This window comes from Monodelphis domestica, chromosome 2 (genome assembly GCF_027887165.1).
Source record: "Monodelphis domestica isolate mMonDom1 chromosome 2, mMonDom1.pri, whole genome shotgun sequence".
Taxonomy (NCBI): Eukaryota; Metazoa; Chordata; class Mammalia; order Didelphimorphia; family Didelphidae; genus Monodelphis; species Monodelphis domestica.
The window spans coordinates 15,294,867-15,310,711 of record NC_077228.1 but is presented as its reverse complement, the minus strand read 5'-3'; the positions used below and the strand labels follow the sequence as shown (position 1 = coordinate 15,310,711).

At 41.5% G+C, this 15,845-nt stretch overlaps 1 protein-coding gene across 2 annotated transcripts in view; it reads right to left on the bottom strand.

Moving 5' to 3' along the window:
* TM2D1 (TM2 domain containing 1) overlaps positions 1-15,845 on the bottom strand; it is a 59,954-nt gene that overhangs the window by 28,663 nt on the left and 15,446 nt on the right. For both annotated transcript variants that reach the window (XR_001627609.2, XM_001380903.4), the window contains exon 3: positions 12,495-12,603. Coding sequence is in view for 1 of the 2 variants with exons in the window: in XM_001380903.4 (XP_001380940.1) it covers positions 12,495-12,603 (109 nt within the window). In the remaining variant the exon portion in view is untranslated. The remainder of the gene's footprint in view (positions 1-12,494; positions 12,604-15,845) is intronic.

Genomic DNA, 15,845 nt, shown 5'->3' with positions numbered 1-15,845 from the left:
ATATTGGCTGACTAAAAGAAACTAAAAAGATCTTGGCAGCAAGTTGGCTTAGGGAATTGAGAGCAAGGCCCAAAGATGGAAGGTCCTGGGTTCAAATGTGACCTCAGACACTTCCTAGTGTGACCCTAGGGAGGTCATTTAACCCCAATTGCCTTGCTCTTACCACTCTTCTGCCTTAGAACAAATATATAGTATTGATTCTAAGATGGAAGGTATGAGTTCCTAAAAAAAGAAGCAAAAATATAGCATCCCATTTGTTATCCACAATAACCCCATGAAATAGGTATTGTTATTCCCATTTTACAGCTGAGGAAACTAAGGCAGACAGTGGTTAAGTGACTTGCCCAGCACCTGAGACCAGATTTGAGGTCTTCCTGACTCAAGGCACAGCTCAATCTCTGGAACCACTTAGTACAGTATTAACACCCTTAATAGTGTGAGGTTTCTTAAGAGTAAATGAGGTTTCACTGGAAAGAGCTCCAGGAACTGATACAGAATGAAAGGAGCAGAACCAGGAGAACATTGTACACAGAGACTGATACATTGTGGCACAGTCAAATGTAACTAACTTTGCTACTAGCAGCAATGCAATGACCCAGGACAATCCCAAGGGACTTATGAGAAAAAATGTATCCACGTCCAGAGAAATAACTGTGGGAGCAGAAACACAGAAGACAAACAACTGCTTGATCACATGGGTTAATGGGGACATGATTGGGGATGTAGACTCTAAAGGATCACCCTAGTGAAAATATCAATAATATGGAAATAGGTCTGGATCAATGGCATATGTAAAACCCAGTGAACTGCACATCAGTTATGGGAGGGGTGGTCAGGGGAGGGGAGGGAAAGAGCGTGAATCATGTTAACTATGGAAAAATATTCTAAATTAACTAATTAAATAAAATTTTCAAAAAATCTTTAAAAAAACAACATTATACACAAAGACTGATTCATTGTAGCACAATCGAATATAACGGACTTTGCTACTATCAGCAATGCGGTGACCCAGGACAATCCCAAGGGACTTGGGAGAAAGATGCTAACCATATCTAGAGAGAGAACTGTAGGAGCAGAAATACAGAAAAAAGCATATGATTGATCATGTGGTTCGATGGGGATAGGATGAGGGTTTTGGTGTTAAAGGATCACTCTACAGCAGATATGAATAACATGAAAATGGGTCTTGAACATGATACATGCATAACCCAGGGGAATTGCTTGTCAGCTTCAAGAGGGAGGAGGGAACATGGAAGCACGGAAAAATATTCTAAATAATTTTTTTTAATAGTAAATGAGGTTTCAGAAACAAACAGAACAGGTACAACATGGCAGCAAGAGAGAAAAATTCATCCAAAATCATCTCTAGTCCATTATGTTTCCCACTGTTTTGATCATATTTCTGCCAATTCTCAGGCTTAATTTTACCCCAAGTACAGAAAAATGCAGTCAACAATATCAAGCAATGCATTTGTTCCAGAGAAAGAAAAACAGCCACCGTGCCCATGGACAGCTTTCCCATGTTCTCTCAAAGCCAGCCCACTTCAGCTGGTTCCTCCTGCATCTGCCACCTCACAGGCTCTTCAATGAAGTCTGCCTCATCTGCAAAACACACAAACCTGACTGTTCAGCCTATGCTCTCAATGTCTCAGATAGAAACTTAAGGCTTTCCACAATTTAAAACAAATCATTGTATCCCCAGGTCTTAGCAGGCAGGTATAGTACTTAATAAATGCTTGTTGACTGACAGAGAAATGTCACCTCCATGAAACCTTCTCTCATCTTCCCCTTCAGCAATGATACTGCTTTACCCAGTCTTTTCTTTCTATTTATTTGCTTTGTTCCTCCTCCCCACCCCCATCTTGTATTTTAGAATTACACAATTCCGGGTCAAAACACTTCTCAGAAGATGTCAAAACCATCTCACACCTGAGCAAAAATCCTCTCTATGGCATTTCCAATCCAGCTGGGCATTTGCTTTCACTAGGAGATCTCTGGAAAGGAAGCAACTCATTCCCTTTTTTCCCTCCCAAATAAGCCATACGTTTAATTGCCATGAAACCAGGCTTAGAGGGTCCCACTGAAGGCTATTTTTATACAGAAACTGCCATCATGACTGTATTTTTCAGAATAATGTTAGTATTGCAAAGGCTCAAATGCTAAATCATTATCCTGATCTTGTTCCATGGTATACATTCAACAGAAAATGAAAAAGTATCAAAAAGACTTTGTTTAAACATATTAGGGAGGGCAGAAGTCAATGAATTGGGCATGCAAATTAAAAAACTAGAAAGTGAACAAATTAAAAATCCTCAGTTGAAGACTAAATTAGAGATCCTAAAAATTAAAGGAAAAATTAATAAAATTGAAAGTCAAAGAACTATTGATTTAATAAATAAGACTAGAAGCTGGTACTTTGAAAAAAACAAAACAAAACAAAGTACTGGTCAATCTAATTTAAAAAAAGGGAAGAAGAAAACCAAATTGACAGTGTCCAAGATGAAAAGGGAGATCTCACCTCTAATGAAGAGAAAATTAAGGCAATCACTAAAAACTATTGTGTCCAATTATACAGCAATAAATATGGCAATCTAGGTGACATGGATGAATATTTACAAAAATATAAATTGCCTAGACTAACAGAGGAAGAAACAGAATATCTAAAAAACCCCATATCAAAAAAAAAAATTTTGAACAAGTGATTGTAAACCTTAAAATTTCTTAGACTTATGAATGTTGGAAATTTCCCCATTGGGAAATTTCATACTTGAAAAATTTTCTACTGATAGTAAGAACTCTATTGGAATGTGAAACCCCTTGGCATGGGAGGATCCTTCTCCTCCCTACTTAAGACTACCTTAGGACAGAAACCTTTTGCTAAACAATGGAAAGGGTTTTGACCTATGCTTAAGCATAGACCAGGAAGTTCTTTGAGTCATGATTGATTTTAGAATTGATACAATAAAGATACTTGGAATGACAGAACCAGGTCTTGGAAAATACAATCTCCACCCTACTTAGAGTAACAGGATTTAGGAAAGGTTGCAGCAAAGATCAAGATTTAATTATTTGAGAATATGACCTTCAACAGACATGTGCAAAGCCACAGACCTCTGGGCGGTCCTGAGTTAAACTAGAGCCACCATTGGCACAGGGGAGACATCAACAGTGATTGGTAGATGTGAGAACTGAGGGGGGGGAACTTAGATGGTTTCCTTAAAGATAGCGGGGTCTGAGGACAGAGAGAGTTTTTTGCTCTGAGAGGTTTTGCTCTGAGGAGGTTTTGCTTGAGGAGGTTTGGCTCTGAGAGGTTTTGCTCTGGGGGAGTCTGAGAGGAGAGAGGTCCTGGAGGGAGGGCTCCTGGAGAGGTCTGAGAGGAAGGCTTGCTCTGAAGGAGGCTGGAGGTGGAGGCCCCTGAGACTGTTTCTCCATTTTGGTCACGTGAGTGATAGGGACTGATCTCTTTTCTTTGCCTCAGCTATCTAAGGGCTTGGGCCTTTGGACCAGCCTAAGCAGAGGGGATATTTAAGCCCTATTCCCTTCTCTCCCCTTTTTCTCCCTCTCTCTCTCTCTCTCTCTCTCTCTCTCTCTCTCTCTCTCTCTCTCTCTCTCATACCTTTCTTCCTCCTGTTTGTAATTAAAAACTCCAAAAGGTTGACTGCTGACTTGAGTTTTCATTTAGGAATTACATAGCTGAATTCCTTGGCGACCTTAAATTAATATATATCAGTCTTTTAAAGTGATTTCGATATCACACGATCAAAGAACTCCCTAAGAAAAAATCCCCAGGATGAGGATTCACAAATAAATTCTATCAAACATTCAAAGAACAACTAATCCCAATATTATACAAATTATTTGACAGAATAAGCAAAGAAGGAGTTCTACCAAATTCCTTTTATGACACAAACATGGTACTGATTCCAAAGCCAGGCAGGTCAAAAACAGAGAAAGAAAACTACAGACCAACCTCAATGAACATAGATGCAAAAATCTTAAATAGGATACTAGCAAAAAGACTCCAGCATATCATCACAAGGGTTATTTACTATAACCAGGTAGGATTTATACCAGGAATGTAAGGAAGGTTCAATATTAGGAAAACCATCCACATAATTGACCACATTAACAAGCAAACTGACAAAAATCACATGATTATCTCAATAGATGCAGAAAAAGCCTTTGACAAAATACAACACTCATTCCTATTGAAAACACTAGAAAGCATAGGAATAGAAGAGCCAATCCTAAAAGTAATAAAGAGTATATATCTAAACCATCAGCAAACATCACCTGCAATGGGGATAAACTAGAAGCCTTCCCAATAAGATCAGGAGTAAAACAAGGATGCCCATTATCACCTCTATTATTTAACATTGTACTAGAAACACTAGCAGTAGCAATTAGAGAAGAAAAAGAAACTGAAGGTATTAAAATTGGCAATGAGGAGACCAAGCTATCACTCTTTGCAGACGATATGATGGTTTACTTAAGGAATCCTAGAGAATCAACCAAAAAGTTACTCAAAATAATCAACAACTTTAGCAAAGTTGCAGGATACACAATAAACCCACATAAGTCATTTCTATACATCTCCAACACATCTCAGCAGCAAGAATAAGAAAGAGAAATTCCCTTTAAAAATCACCCTAGACAATATAAAATACTTAGGAATCCATCTGCCAAGACAAACACAGGAACTATATGAACACAACTACAAAATACTCTCCACACAATTAAAACTGGATCTAAACAATTGGAAAAACATTAACTGCTCATGGGTAGGATGAGATAACATAATAAAAATGACAATCCTGCCCAAATTAATTTATTTAGTTCCCAAACTACCAAACTTTTTTACTACTTACTTTTTTACAAACTTTTGAACTACCAAAAAACTTTTTTACTGAATTAGAAAAAACCATAACAAAGTTCATTTGGAAGAACAAAAGATCAAGGATATCCAGGGAAATCATGAAAAAAAAATGTGAAGGAAGGTGGCCATGCAGTCCCAGATCTCAAAATATACTATAAAGCAGTGGTCATCAAAACAATTTGGTACTGGCTAAAAGACAGAAAGGAGGATCAGTGGAATAGACTTGGGGTAAATGACCTCAGCAAGACAGTGTAAACCTTAAAATTCCTTACTTATTTCCCTGTCACAACAGTCTATGATAAGCCCAAAGACCCCAGCTTTTGGGACCAAAATCCACTATTTGATAAAAACTGCTGGGAAAATTGGAAGACAGTGTGGGAGAGATTAGGTTTAGATCAACATCTCACACCCTACACCAAGATAAACTCAATGGGTGAATGACTTGAATATAAAGAAGGAAACTATAAGTAAATTAGGTGAACACAGAACAGTATACATGTCAGATCTTTGGGAAAGGAAAGACTTTAAAACCAAGCAAGAGTTAGAAAAAAACCACAAAAATGTGAAATAAATAATTTTTATTTCATCAAATTAAAAAGGTCTTGTACAAACAAAACCAATGCAACCAAAATTAAAAGGGAAACAACAAACTGGGAAACAATCTTCATAACAAAAACCTCTGACAAAGGTCTAATGACTCAAATTTATAAAGAGCTAAATCAATTGTAGAAAAAAATCGAGCTATTCTCCAATTGATTAATGTGCAAGGGACATGAATAGGCAATTTTCAGTTAAAGAAATCAAAACCATTAATAAGCACATGAAAAAGTGCTCTAAATCTTATAATCAGAGAGATGCAAATCAAAACAACTCTGAGGTATCACCTCACACCTAGCAAATTGGCCAACATGACAGCAAAGATAAGTAATGAATGCTGGAGGGGGTGTGGCAAAGTCGGACATTAATGCATTGCTGGTGGAGTTGTGAATTGATCCAACCCTTCTGGAGGGCAATTTGGAACTATGCCCAAAGGGCGATAAAAAACTGTCTGCCCTTTGATCCAGTCATAGCACTGCTGGGTTTGTACCCCAAAAAGATAATAAAGAAAAAGACATGTACAAGAATATTCAAAGCTGCGCTCTTTGTGGTGGCAAAAAATTGGAAAATGAGGGGATGTCCTCCAATTGAGGAATGGCTGAACAAATTGCAGTAAATGGAAATGTTGGTGATGGAATACTATTGTGCTCAAAGGAATAATAAAGTGGAGGAATTCCATGGGGACTGCAATGACCTCCAGGAATTGATGCAGAGCAAAAGGAGCAGAACCAGGAGAACATTGTACACAGAGACTGATACACTGTGGTACAACTGAATGTAATGGACTTCTTCATTAGTGGCCATGCAGTGATCCTGAACAACTTGGAGGGATCTATGAGAAAGAACACTATCCACATTCAGAGAAACTGGAGTAGAAACACCAAAGAAAAACAACTGCTTGATGACATGGGTCCAGGAGATATGGTTGGGGATGAAGACTCTAAATGAACATCCTAGTGTAAACACCAACATGGAAATGGGTTCTGACCAAGGACACATGTGGAATTGCATGTCAGCTGCAGGAAAGGTGGGGGGAGGGAAGGGAGGGAAAGAATATGATTCTTGTAACCAAAGAATAAGGTTCTAAATTGACTAAATAAAAAAATAAAGAGGGAAAAAATGTTTAGTTCTGACCAAGTAAAAAACAACACCACCACCACAGATTAAAAAAAAAAAGTCTTTATTTAGGGCGACATGCAGGTACTGAGAATGAATAATGAGGTGCCACAATCACCGGCATTCTCTTTTAAGGGGGTCAAATGTATTGGATGAACATGCTTGTATACATGCACACATGTGTCTATGTCCATGCACTGCTGAGTCCCAAGCACAGCAGGGGTGGGAAGGGTGGGAAAGGTGGAACCTCAAAAACACAAGGTCCATCCATTAAGAGTAGCCAGAACTAAAGGGACAGAAGTCAGCAACCTGAGCAGGGGGCATACTCTCAAGGCATATTCTAAGCTCTTCCCTAGTTCTACAAGGGATGGTAAGGATGCTATTGCCCTGGCTCACATGGGAAGGAAAGTATTCCTTGGGTTCTACATCAAAAAACTGGGATGAAGCAGTCTCCTGACAATCTCTAAGGCTGCTTTCTCCAATGACTTCTTTCACTTTTCTGAGAGAGGCAAAAACCCAACCCTACCACTAGCAGTGGGTCCTCACCATCACTTTAGAGACCTTTCTTTAGAAATACTACCTTGGGGCAAGGGTGCAGCTAAGTGGCTCAGTGAATTAAGAGCCAGGACCAGAGACAGAAGGTCCTGGGTTCAAATCTCATCTCAGACATTTCCTAGCTATATGACCCTGAGACTCTTCTGCTTTGGAATAGATAATACTTAATACTGATTCTAAGACAGAAGGTAGGAGTTTAAAAAAAAAAAAGGCCTACTACATCACCTTCTAAGTGCTGAGCTATCCTTACTATCATCGGAGTCATTTGCTTGCCACTCATGTTTAATACCTGTAAATTTCCTTTTAATGGCATCTGTAGAACTAGCATAAATCATCTCACTTTTTAAATATCCATGTTTATGATCCCGGAATATAAATATCAGATCTTCTAAGCCCCTTTCACCTAGAATGTGACATCCAACAAGGTCTCCCAGTCATCATTTGGGAACAGCAACATCATAACGATGGGTAGGAGAGTCTCCCTTATCATCAATGCCACCTGCCAGCATCTGCTTTCCTTCCTCTATGATTACTTGGGGTTTGGCCACAGTCCAACAAGAAAAAAAGCCTTTCTCTCCTTTTTTGTTTCTGGATCTCCCAGTGAGTAGAAGATCTTTCCTCTGATGTCACTAAGTGCTTGGGCTTCATTCTCAATGACTTCAGGAGTCACGGCACTCAAGGGGGTGAAGGCTACACCAGCAGATCCACACGCTCAGTCAGGCACTGCCTCAGCCACACAAAGTAGTCCTAATTGTCCAGAGGCTTTTCCTGACATCAAGCCTAACTTTGCATCTTCCCCCAGGGCAGTACAGGGCCACTCACTATGCCAATTCTGCTGCATTGGTCATTTACAGATACCTCCTGGAGGTTGAGGATCCCTGTCTCTCTCCTCCTACACTGGTACAGAACTTTGTAGACAGCAGATGCTTAATCATGGAACTAAACTATTCCAAGAAACAACTGCAGGGTCTTAAAGCTGGATGTGACCCTGGAGTCGACCTTGTTTGGCTTCCCTCTGTGAATGAGAAAGTTGGAGAAAACCTGTTCCTTTCAACAGTCTGCCCCCAGTCACCATTCCATTCCAGAGTGCTTCTTGATTGCCAGCTGTTGCGAATCTTACTCCTTCAGCTCTGTTGCAGGTTTTCTCCAACTTTTCATTCATACGTCACCTTCTAGGGGTGCCTTCTAGAGCCTCTCTGCCATGACAGGAGTCCCATCAGCTTCCATAACTCAGCCTAACCTCGCCGAGCAGTTCTTCCTATTTGACGGTTCAAACTGTCAAAGGGATCTTTCTTCCTTTAAGCTGAAATATGCCCAATTTCTGTCAAGTGAGTGGTCCAAATTCTACCTTCTGCAGCATCAAAGAACAGCTCTTCTCCCTCTTCCAGATGACAGACAGCCTTCAAATATTTTAAAACAGCTTTCGTTTTCTCTGGGAGAGAAATTCTCAGACTGTATCTAGTCCAACTCATACCTGAATAAAAGGGCCCTGGCAGTAAGGCCCAAAGTGACTTGAAACCTTGACTTGAAGCTTTCTAGTGATGAGAAACTCACTGCCTAAGGAAGTCACTAAATACATTCTGGCTCTTTAATCATTCCAAGGAATCTTTTTCCTCAATTTTGGAGCCATCAAGCATCCCTTATTCCATGATCAAGCACAGGGTCTAAAGTCCCTCCCCTCAAGAGCAGGCTCTGAATCAAGATGAGTTCTAATCAAACTCTAACACTCCAATGGAGAAGAGGCCTCAGATAGGCATATCTAAGACACATACTAAGCAAATACAAAGTAACTGTGAATTCAAAGGCACTGGAAGCTGAGAGGCCAGGAAAGGTCAGCTGAAGCAGTAGGGAATCCAAGAGGTGCCAGCCAGCAAGGCAGGAGAGCATGCCAGGTGGGGGGGAAGCCAGAACAAAGCACAAGCAGGCTCATATGGCTGGGCATGTGTGGCAGGAAGGGGCAGGATGGGGTCCTTGATGCTGGGGGGAAGGGGGGAGGCCCCTTTAAACAGAAGAAGCCTTGGACTGGCTCCTTTCTCCAACACCTACAGCTATCAGACTAAGGGCAATGTGCTACGCCCCTATGAGACTCAGTTTCCTGTAAAACAGGACAAAAATGCATACCTCCTACCTCTCCCACCCTCCCCCAAAGAGCTGCTAGAAGGAAAGGGCTGTGCAGACCACACAACACCAGAATGGTAAGGGGTTCCTCATGGCAGCCCCAGAGCTCTTCCCTAGACTCAGACCCTCTGAAAGCCTCTCCTGTCAAGGGGGCAGGAAAGAAGGCCTGGACAGTCAGAGACCCTGAATGAGAATCCTGGCCTGGGCTTCTACTGGCTGGAGGATTTGGGGTGAGTCACCCAAACTCCATGGACCTGGTTTTCTTAATTATCAAAGAAGTCAGCTGGATGAGATGATCTGAAAGATCCCTTCCAGCTCTAAATGCATGATTCTAGGCAGAGAGATGGCCCAGAGGATGATCAGACCCTGAATCAAGAAGATTTGCGTTCTACTCAAACCGAAACACTTTCTAGTTGTGTGGCTGTCTGCCTGTTTTCTCATCTGTAAAATGGGAGAAATAATAGCTCCTGAACCCCAAGATTCTTGGAAGGACCCAACGGGCAACATATGCGAAGCACCATCCAAATGTTGGCCATCATGAATTATGATGTCATTATCCTATGAGGCAAATGACAATTCCCTGGTGCCATGAGGGTAAATGAAGAATTCAGCCTAGAGAACCATATGGGGCTGGGAAAAACTAGAGCCCAAGAGAAGAAAAGATGGCAAATCTGAATAAGACAGCAAGAAACTAAGGCGCCTTTCTTTCTAGTCCAGCAGAGAAGCTCTTGGACAGTAAAAAGCTGCCATTTCTCCAGTGGAGGAAGCGGGAGGAAGCAGGGCAGGGCAGGAGGCCATGGTGCCAGGCAGGCTCTGGGAGCTCTGTCTGGCTGGAGAAGATGCTTCAGTATGAGGGAGCAGCGTGAATCCCTGAGAGGTCCACCTGAGAGCTGAATGTCTGGGCCCAGAGGGGGAGGGCAGTCCCTGGGATCTCTGAAAGACCAAGGCGGGGAGCCTTTCTGCCTGAGGGATTAAGGAGAGAGGCCCACTCCTGCTCTCTTTCCTGTGGTAGCAGAGCTTGGGGAAATAAAAGGTCCTGGGGTTAGTGCCGGTCTAGCAAGTGCTGCCCAAGTTCCCCCATGCCACCCGACTTTAAAGAGTGCCAGTCTTTGATGCCCCTGGCACTGCCCTCTGGGTTGAACACACTTCGCTCCAAGGAAGGCCACTTGGCTACCAGGAGCACCATCTCAAGTTCTTTGCCCCATCACCTTCCTGGCAGCCCTCCATGTCACCCACAGAAAGAAAGAATGAGGTCTAGCAGCTGGGACCACCTAGGCCAGCTCATAAGTGCCAAGGAAGGCCATCTCCCTATTTGGCAAAGATGTCAAATGAATTGAATATAGCACCTGTGGAGGCAGCACAGTCCAGGCTTGCTCAGCTCTAAAGCCCTGTGCCACAGCAAATGGGACTTGCCGTTTGCATATGAAGAAATGGAGGCCCACAGATGAGATGTAACAATGGTGGGGAAGAGTCAGGATTTGGGCCCGGCTGCTCTTGTAGTCCAGAAAGAAATGTCTGAGCTCCTGGGCCTCAATTTCCACATAAGTGTCAAGGAGGGGAGGGGAGCAGCTGGGTGGCTCAGTGGATTGAGAGCCCAGCCTAGAGACAGGAGGTCCTGCATTCAAGTCTGGCCTCAGACACTTCCCCGCTGTGTGAGCCTGGACAAGTCACTTAACCCCCATTGCCTAACTCTTCCCATTCTCCTGCCTTAGACCCAATACACAGTATTGATTCTAAGACGGAAGGTGAGGGTTTAAATTTTAAAAGGCAAGACTTGGAATAGATGACCCATTAGGTCCCCTGCCATCAATGCCCCTATGGCCCTGCTGGAGAAAATGCAGCTAAAAAGTACAAATCCAAAATGGATGGAGGCAACTTCCAGAATGAGTGGATAAGCCCTCATCGGGGGTCTTCCATATGGGCTGGACGACTGCAGATGGCATGGGTGGTAGAGGGGATCTTTGCTTGGGTCTGATGGCTCCTGAAGTTCTTCTAGCTCTGGGAATGTGCATGAATGTGGACATAAACACTGTTGCATGAAAAACAAAAGTTCATGTTTTCTGATTATAAAGCCAATACTCTCTTTTTTTTAAGCCCTTACCTTCTATCTTAGAACCAATACTGTGTATTGGCTCCAAGGCAGAAGAGTGGCAAGGGCTAGGCAATGGGGGTCAAGTGACTTGTCCAGGGTCACACAGCTGGGAAGTGTCTGAGGCCAGATTTGAACCCAATATTGTTCTTATCATGTCATGTTAGACATTTCCTCATGATACCCTGGATTTGATTTTCATGGTGGTGATTTAATTGAAGTCAACCAAAGAAGGTGTCTTCATTTTTTCTAAGGATGAAGATCATGCAAGTGTGCTGGAGAGCTAACTTCAGCTCAGGCCTGAAGACACCAAGCTAGAAATGCCACTAGACAAATGAATACATTTATGAATTAGTACCTGCTACAGAAAAGAGAAACGCCAAAGAGAACTCAATATAAAATGTCATTAACATGATTTTCAAGCAAACTAAACCTCTAGCTTTTGTTCCCAGGAGCACAGGGTCCCTGGAACAGGGTCTTATGAGGCACCAATTCTGTGTGGGATGAGATTCATATTCTCCATCACAGACAATTATTTTAGGAAAGTTCTTGTATGGAAAGTGTTTCAAGGAACTAAATATTCAGGATGAACTTGATAAGCAAAGAATCACTAAACAGACCATTTCTACTTTTCCACTGGATTCTCTACTTGGTTTTTATAGTTTATGTTGTCATATTTTATATTATTATTCTTTATTTACAGAAGGACACTGTATTTCAGGCACTGAAGTTATGTCTAGTAAAGTCCCTCAGTATAGTGTGAAGAACAGGCCTTCAATGTCTACCTGAAGAACTGAGTTCAAATACTGATTCTGCTCTTATTACAAAGATGGCTGTGGTCAGGTCCCTTCCTGTTGCTGGGCCTCACTTCTCTTACCTATAAAATAGGGGGTTAAAGAAGATGGCTTCTGAGGGCCATTCCAACTCTAGACCTAGGGTTCAATGGCTTTAAGTCCCCTTGCCTGCCTGACCCTCAGGTTCCCATATGATGACAGAAGATTTGGAAAGTACCTTCCAGTACTAAATTTATGATCCTAAGTCTATATTTCTCCTCTAAGTTAATTAATCTTCCCCGTGCAATCAAAATGCAATTATTAGTCAAATAATTTTGAAATTAAAAACTCAGGTAAATGTTTTACTTACACATTACGGCAAGGGATTGCCTTGAAAAAACCAATCTCATGTCCAGTAAAATGCGTTTCATTGCCACTAAAATCCTTACAGGTTATGTTGGGTGCTGGGTAACACGAAGCTAAGGGAAGAAAAAGCCAAGAAACAATTATCTTTTCTACAAGCAAACAGGCTCAGTAATGACACAATTTTACTCTAAAGTGCAGAGCAGGGCAAGTACTTCCCCCAAACAAGTGAAGAGTGCTAGGCTTCCAGTGATAATTTACTGATGAAAGGGGTACTCAGAGGTATTCACATGAGCAAACATTTATCAAGTACCTACTGTACACAAAGGGCTTAACTAACAAAGGGAATACCACAAGGTCTGGAATAGGGACAATAAGGAGGCCCCTGAAGTGGGCCCAGCAACTTGGATCCACACTACTCAAAATTAGAATTCTATAAAACACAATCACTGGATCCAGCCCAGTGGAAAGACAGAAGGCAACCACTTCATGGCATTCAGTATCACACTATTCCAGACCTAGCTGCAGGCCCTTCCTTCAAGGAGTTTACATTCCTTCTGCCAGGATGAAGGTTCTCAACTGGGGAAAGAAAAAACTTTGGGATGTGAATTGAACTAAGGGGGGTTGAAATGCTTTTGTTTTAAATGTACATTCTTATGTCAAAGGGGACTGACCCCAACTGGCTTTTTATCAATGCACCTATCATTAGTTTTGTTCCTTTTCCCTTTTATTTTCCTCTTATCCCCAAATTATTGTAATTTTCCTTTAAAAACTGTAATATTTGTATATACCTATAGTTCAAGTTATAAGTTAGTTATGTTTTCATGATCCATTGGGGAGGCTGGTCTCCCAAAGGATCATGGGGGGAGGGGATAGTTAGAATCTTTAACCCTAGAGACTACATTTCCCACAATCCCCTTTTCCTTTTCCTGCATCCCTGCATTTTGTGTGATTGTATTTAAGTGGCAGTAACTCCTCCCTCTTCCTTTTTTGGACCTGTGACTGGGCTAAAGTCAGGCAGTTATTTTGTTTTAGTTATTATTAATAAAACTTTATAAAATATGGTATTTAGTTATTGATTATTAATTTTAAAACCCACAGAAATATATGCAAGTTTAGTTATTAACACAAACTTTGTCTCCTTTGCTATCACTCTGCTACTGTCACTACAGAAAGAAAAGGAAGTCTAACAGGACTGTAGTATGTTTTGTATTTTTTTGTGTTTTATCAATAAATGGCCAGATCACTAGTGATAAAGACTCTCCCCGATTAGAGGCTGGTCTCTAGAAAACAAACAAACAGCTGACTGAGATCATAGAATCACAGACAAGGTCTCAGAGGTCATTTAGTCCAGCTTCATTTTACAGATGAAGGGCCCAAGGTTCAGGGAAGCATAAAGGGACTTGCTTTTAGGTCATAGAAACATACATCTAGAGCTAGAAGGGGTCTTAGATGTGATTTAATCCAATCTCCTTCTTTACGGATAAGGAAACTTCACTAAAGCTCTTAATTACCCAAGGTCACAGGAACAGTAACATAGCTGAGATTTGTGGAGGAAAGAAAAAGAAGTCTGCAGAAAAGGCTAGAAAAGCAGACTTGAGAGCTGTCACTCAAGGAGAACATTCTAATTAGAATGGGGATCAGAAAAGACTGTTGAGAAGGATCAGAACAACTTGAAAGAGGGGTCTCTTGGCTTGGGGACAGAAAGAAGGACAAAGTCCAGCTCTCTCTGATTTCTCTGCTGTGTTGCAGTGACTGAATTTCCAGACCTGTTAACCCATCTTTTAAATCTGAACTGTATTTCACCATCCTCCAACCTAGGAATTATTCTAGTGTTAGGGAAACCCCAAACCCTCTTTCCTTCCATTTCCTTATCTTTCCCTTTTTCCCAATAAACCCTTAACTTAATCTTAGAGAAGAGAAATAGTATTTTATTTGAACTCACCTTGAATTGATTAGAGAAATCAACAGAGGCATCAACAGGAAGGGCAGGGAAGAAGGGAGGGACAAGGAGGGAGGAAAATCAGGGAGGGTAAAGGGAGGAAGGGAGGAGATTGGCAGATCTGATCTTTAGTTATCATTTATCACTCAAATAATCTTTATTACAGATTCCAACCCAGATTTGCTGCCCCCAATCCAGGGCCCTTTTCATCCCTCCACACTTTCCTTTTATTATTGGTATTATATCCAAAGAAGAGCCGGGCAGGGCTGGAAAGTGGCATATATACAATACAAAAAAATATATACAAAATAATGCAGTCACAAGGGACAAAGTGCTAATAATGGGAAAAAAGGCAAAGAGGTAGATGGCAGCAGTATCTGAATTAGGCAGAAACTAGTGAAATGAGAATTAGGAGAAGATTCAGTTCAATAACTATTTCTTAAGAAGTGACTAAACGGGTAACTTTTAAATACAAAAATGAAGAGTCTGCCTTCAAGGAATCTATATTCTACCAAGGAAAAGCACCATGTGCACCAATAAATCTGGACAAAATGTTATACAATGTAAATACAAAGACAGAAGAGGGGAGAAAGGAGAAAATGCAATGCCTAGGTAAATGAAGTACTGGAGAGAAGTTGGGAGATTTTTAGGAATGGAGTTTCTGCTGAAACTCAAAAAAATGATGGTAGCAGACTGAGAAAGAGAAACTAAGAAGAATCTGGGCAGTTAGCTGGCAGGTGTGAATGAGGAAAGGAGGGGAAGCCAAGTTCCAATCTCCAATCTACCCTTTGCTCCTCTGGGACTCTAGGCATCTCTTCACCTTTCAACGCCTTCATTTTGCTCATCCACAAAACAGGAGGGCTAGGTTAGATGAGCTTTAGAAGTCTCTTTTGGTTCAAAAATTACAAACTGCTGTTAAATTCTTACTTATAGTGACCAAGCTGGAGAGACAGATAAAAAGTGAACAGGTTCTATCGAAGCTTGGCTGATTCTAGAAAAATATCTTGACTCTAGCCTAGGCCTAGACCAGGGCAACCCCCACTTCGTTATCAAAGAAGCTACTATTTGCTTGTTTGTTTAAAAGAAAACTAAAGCAAAAGTTCAATGCCAGTGACTTTTATGGAGGCCTTAATAAAAATGGCAGCTAGGTGGCACAGCAGCAGATGGAGTGCCCAAGTGAGTTCGAAAAGACTCCTCTCCTCGAGTTCAAATCTAGCCTCACACTTACTAGCTGGGTGACCCTGGGGAAGTCACTTAACTCTGCCTCGACTTCCCCATCTATCAAATGAGCTGAAGAGGGAGAGGGCAAACAAGGCCAGGTTCTCTTCCTGACTTTACCTGATACCATACAGTGGAACAGTAGGAAGTCTAGGACTGCTGACACTGAACTTCAGCTCTTTTCTTAGCCACTTAAGA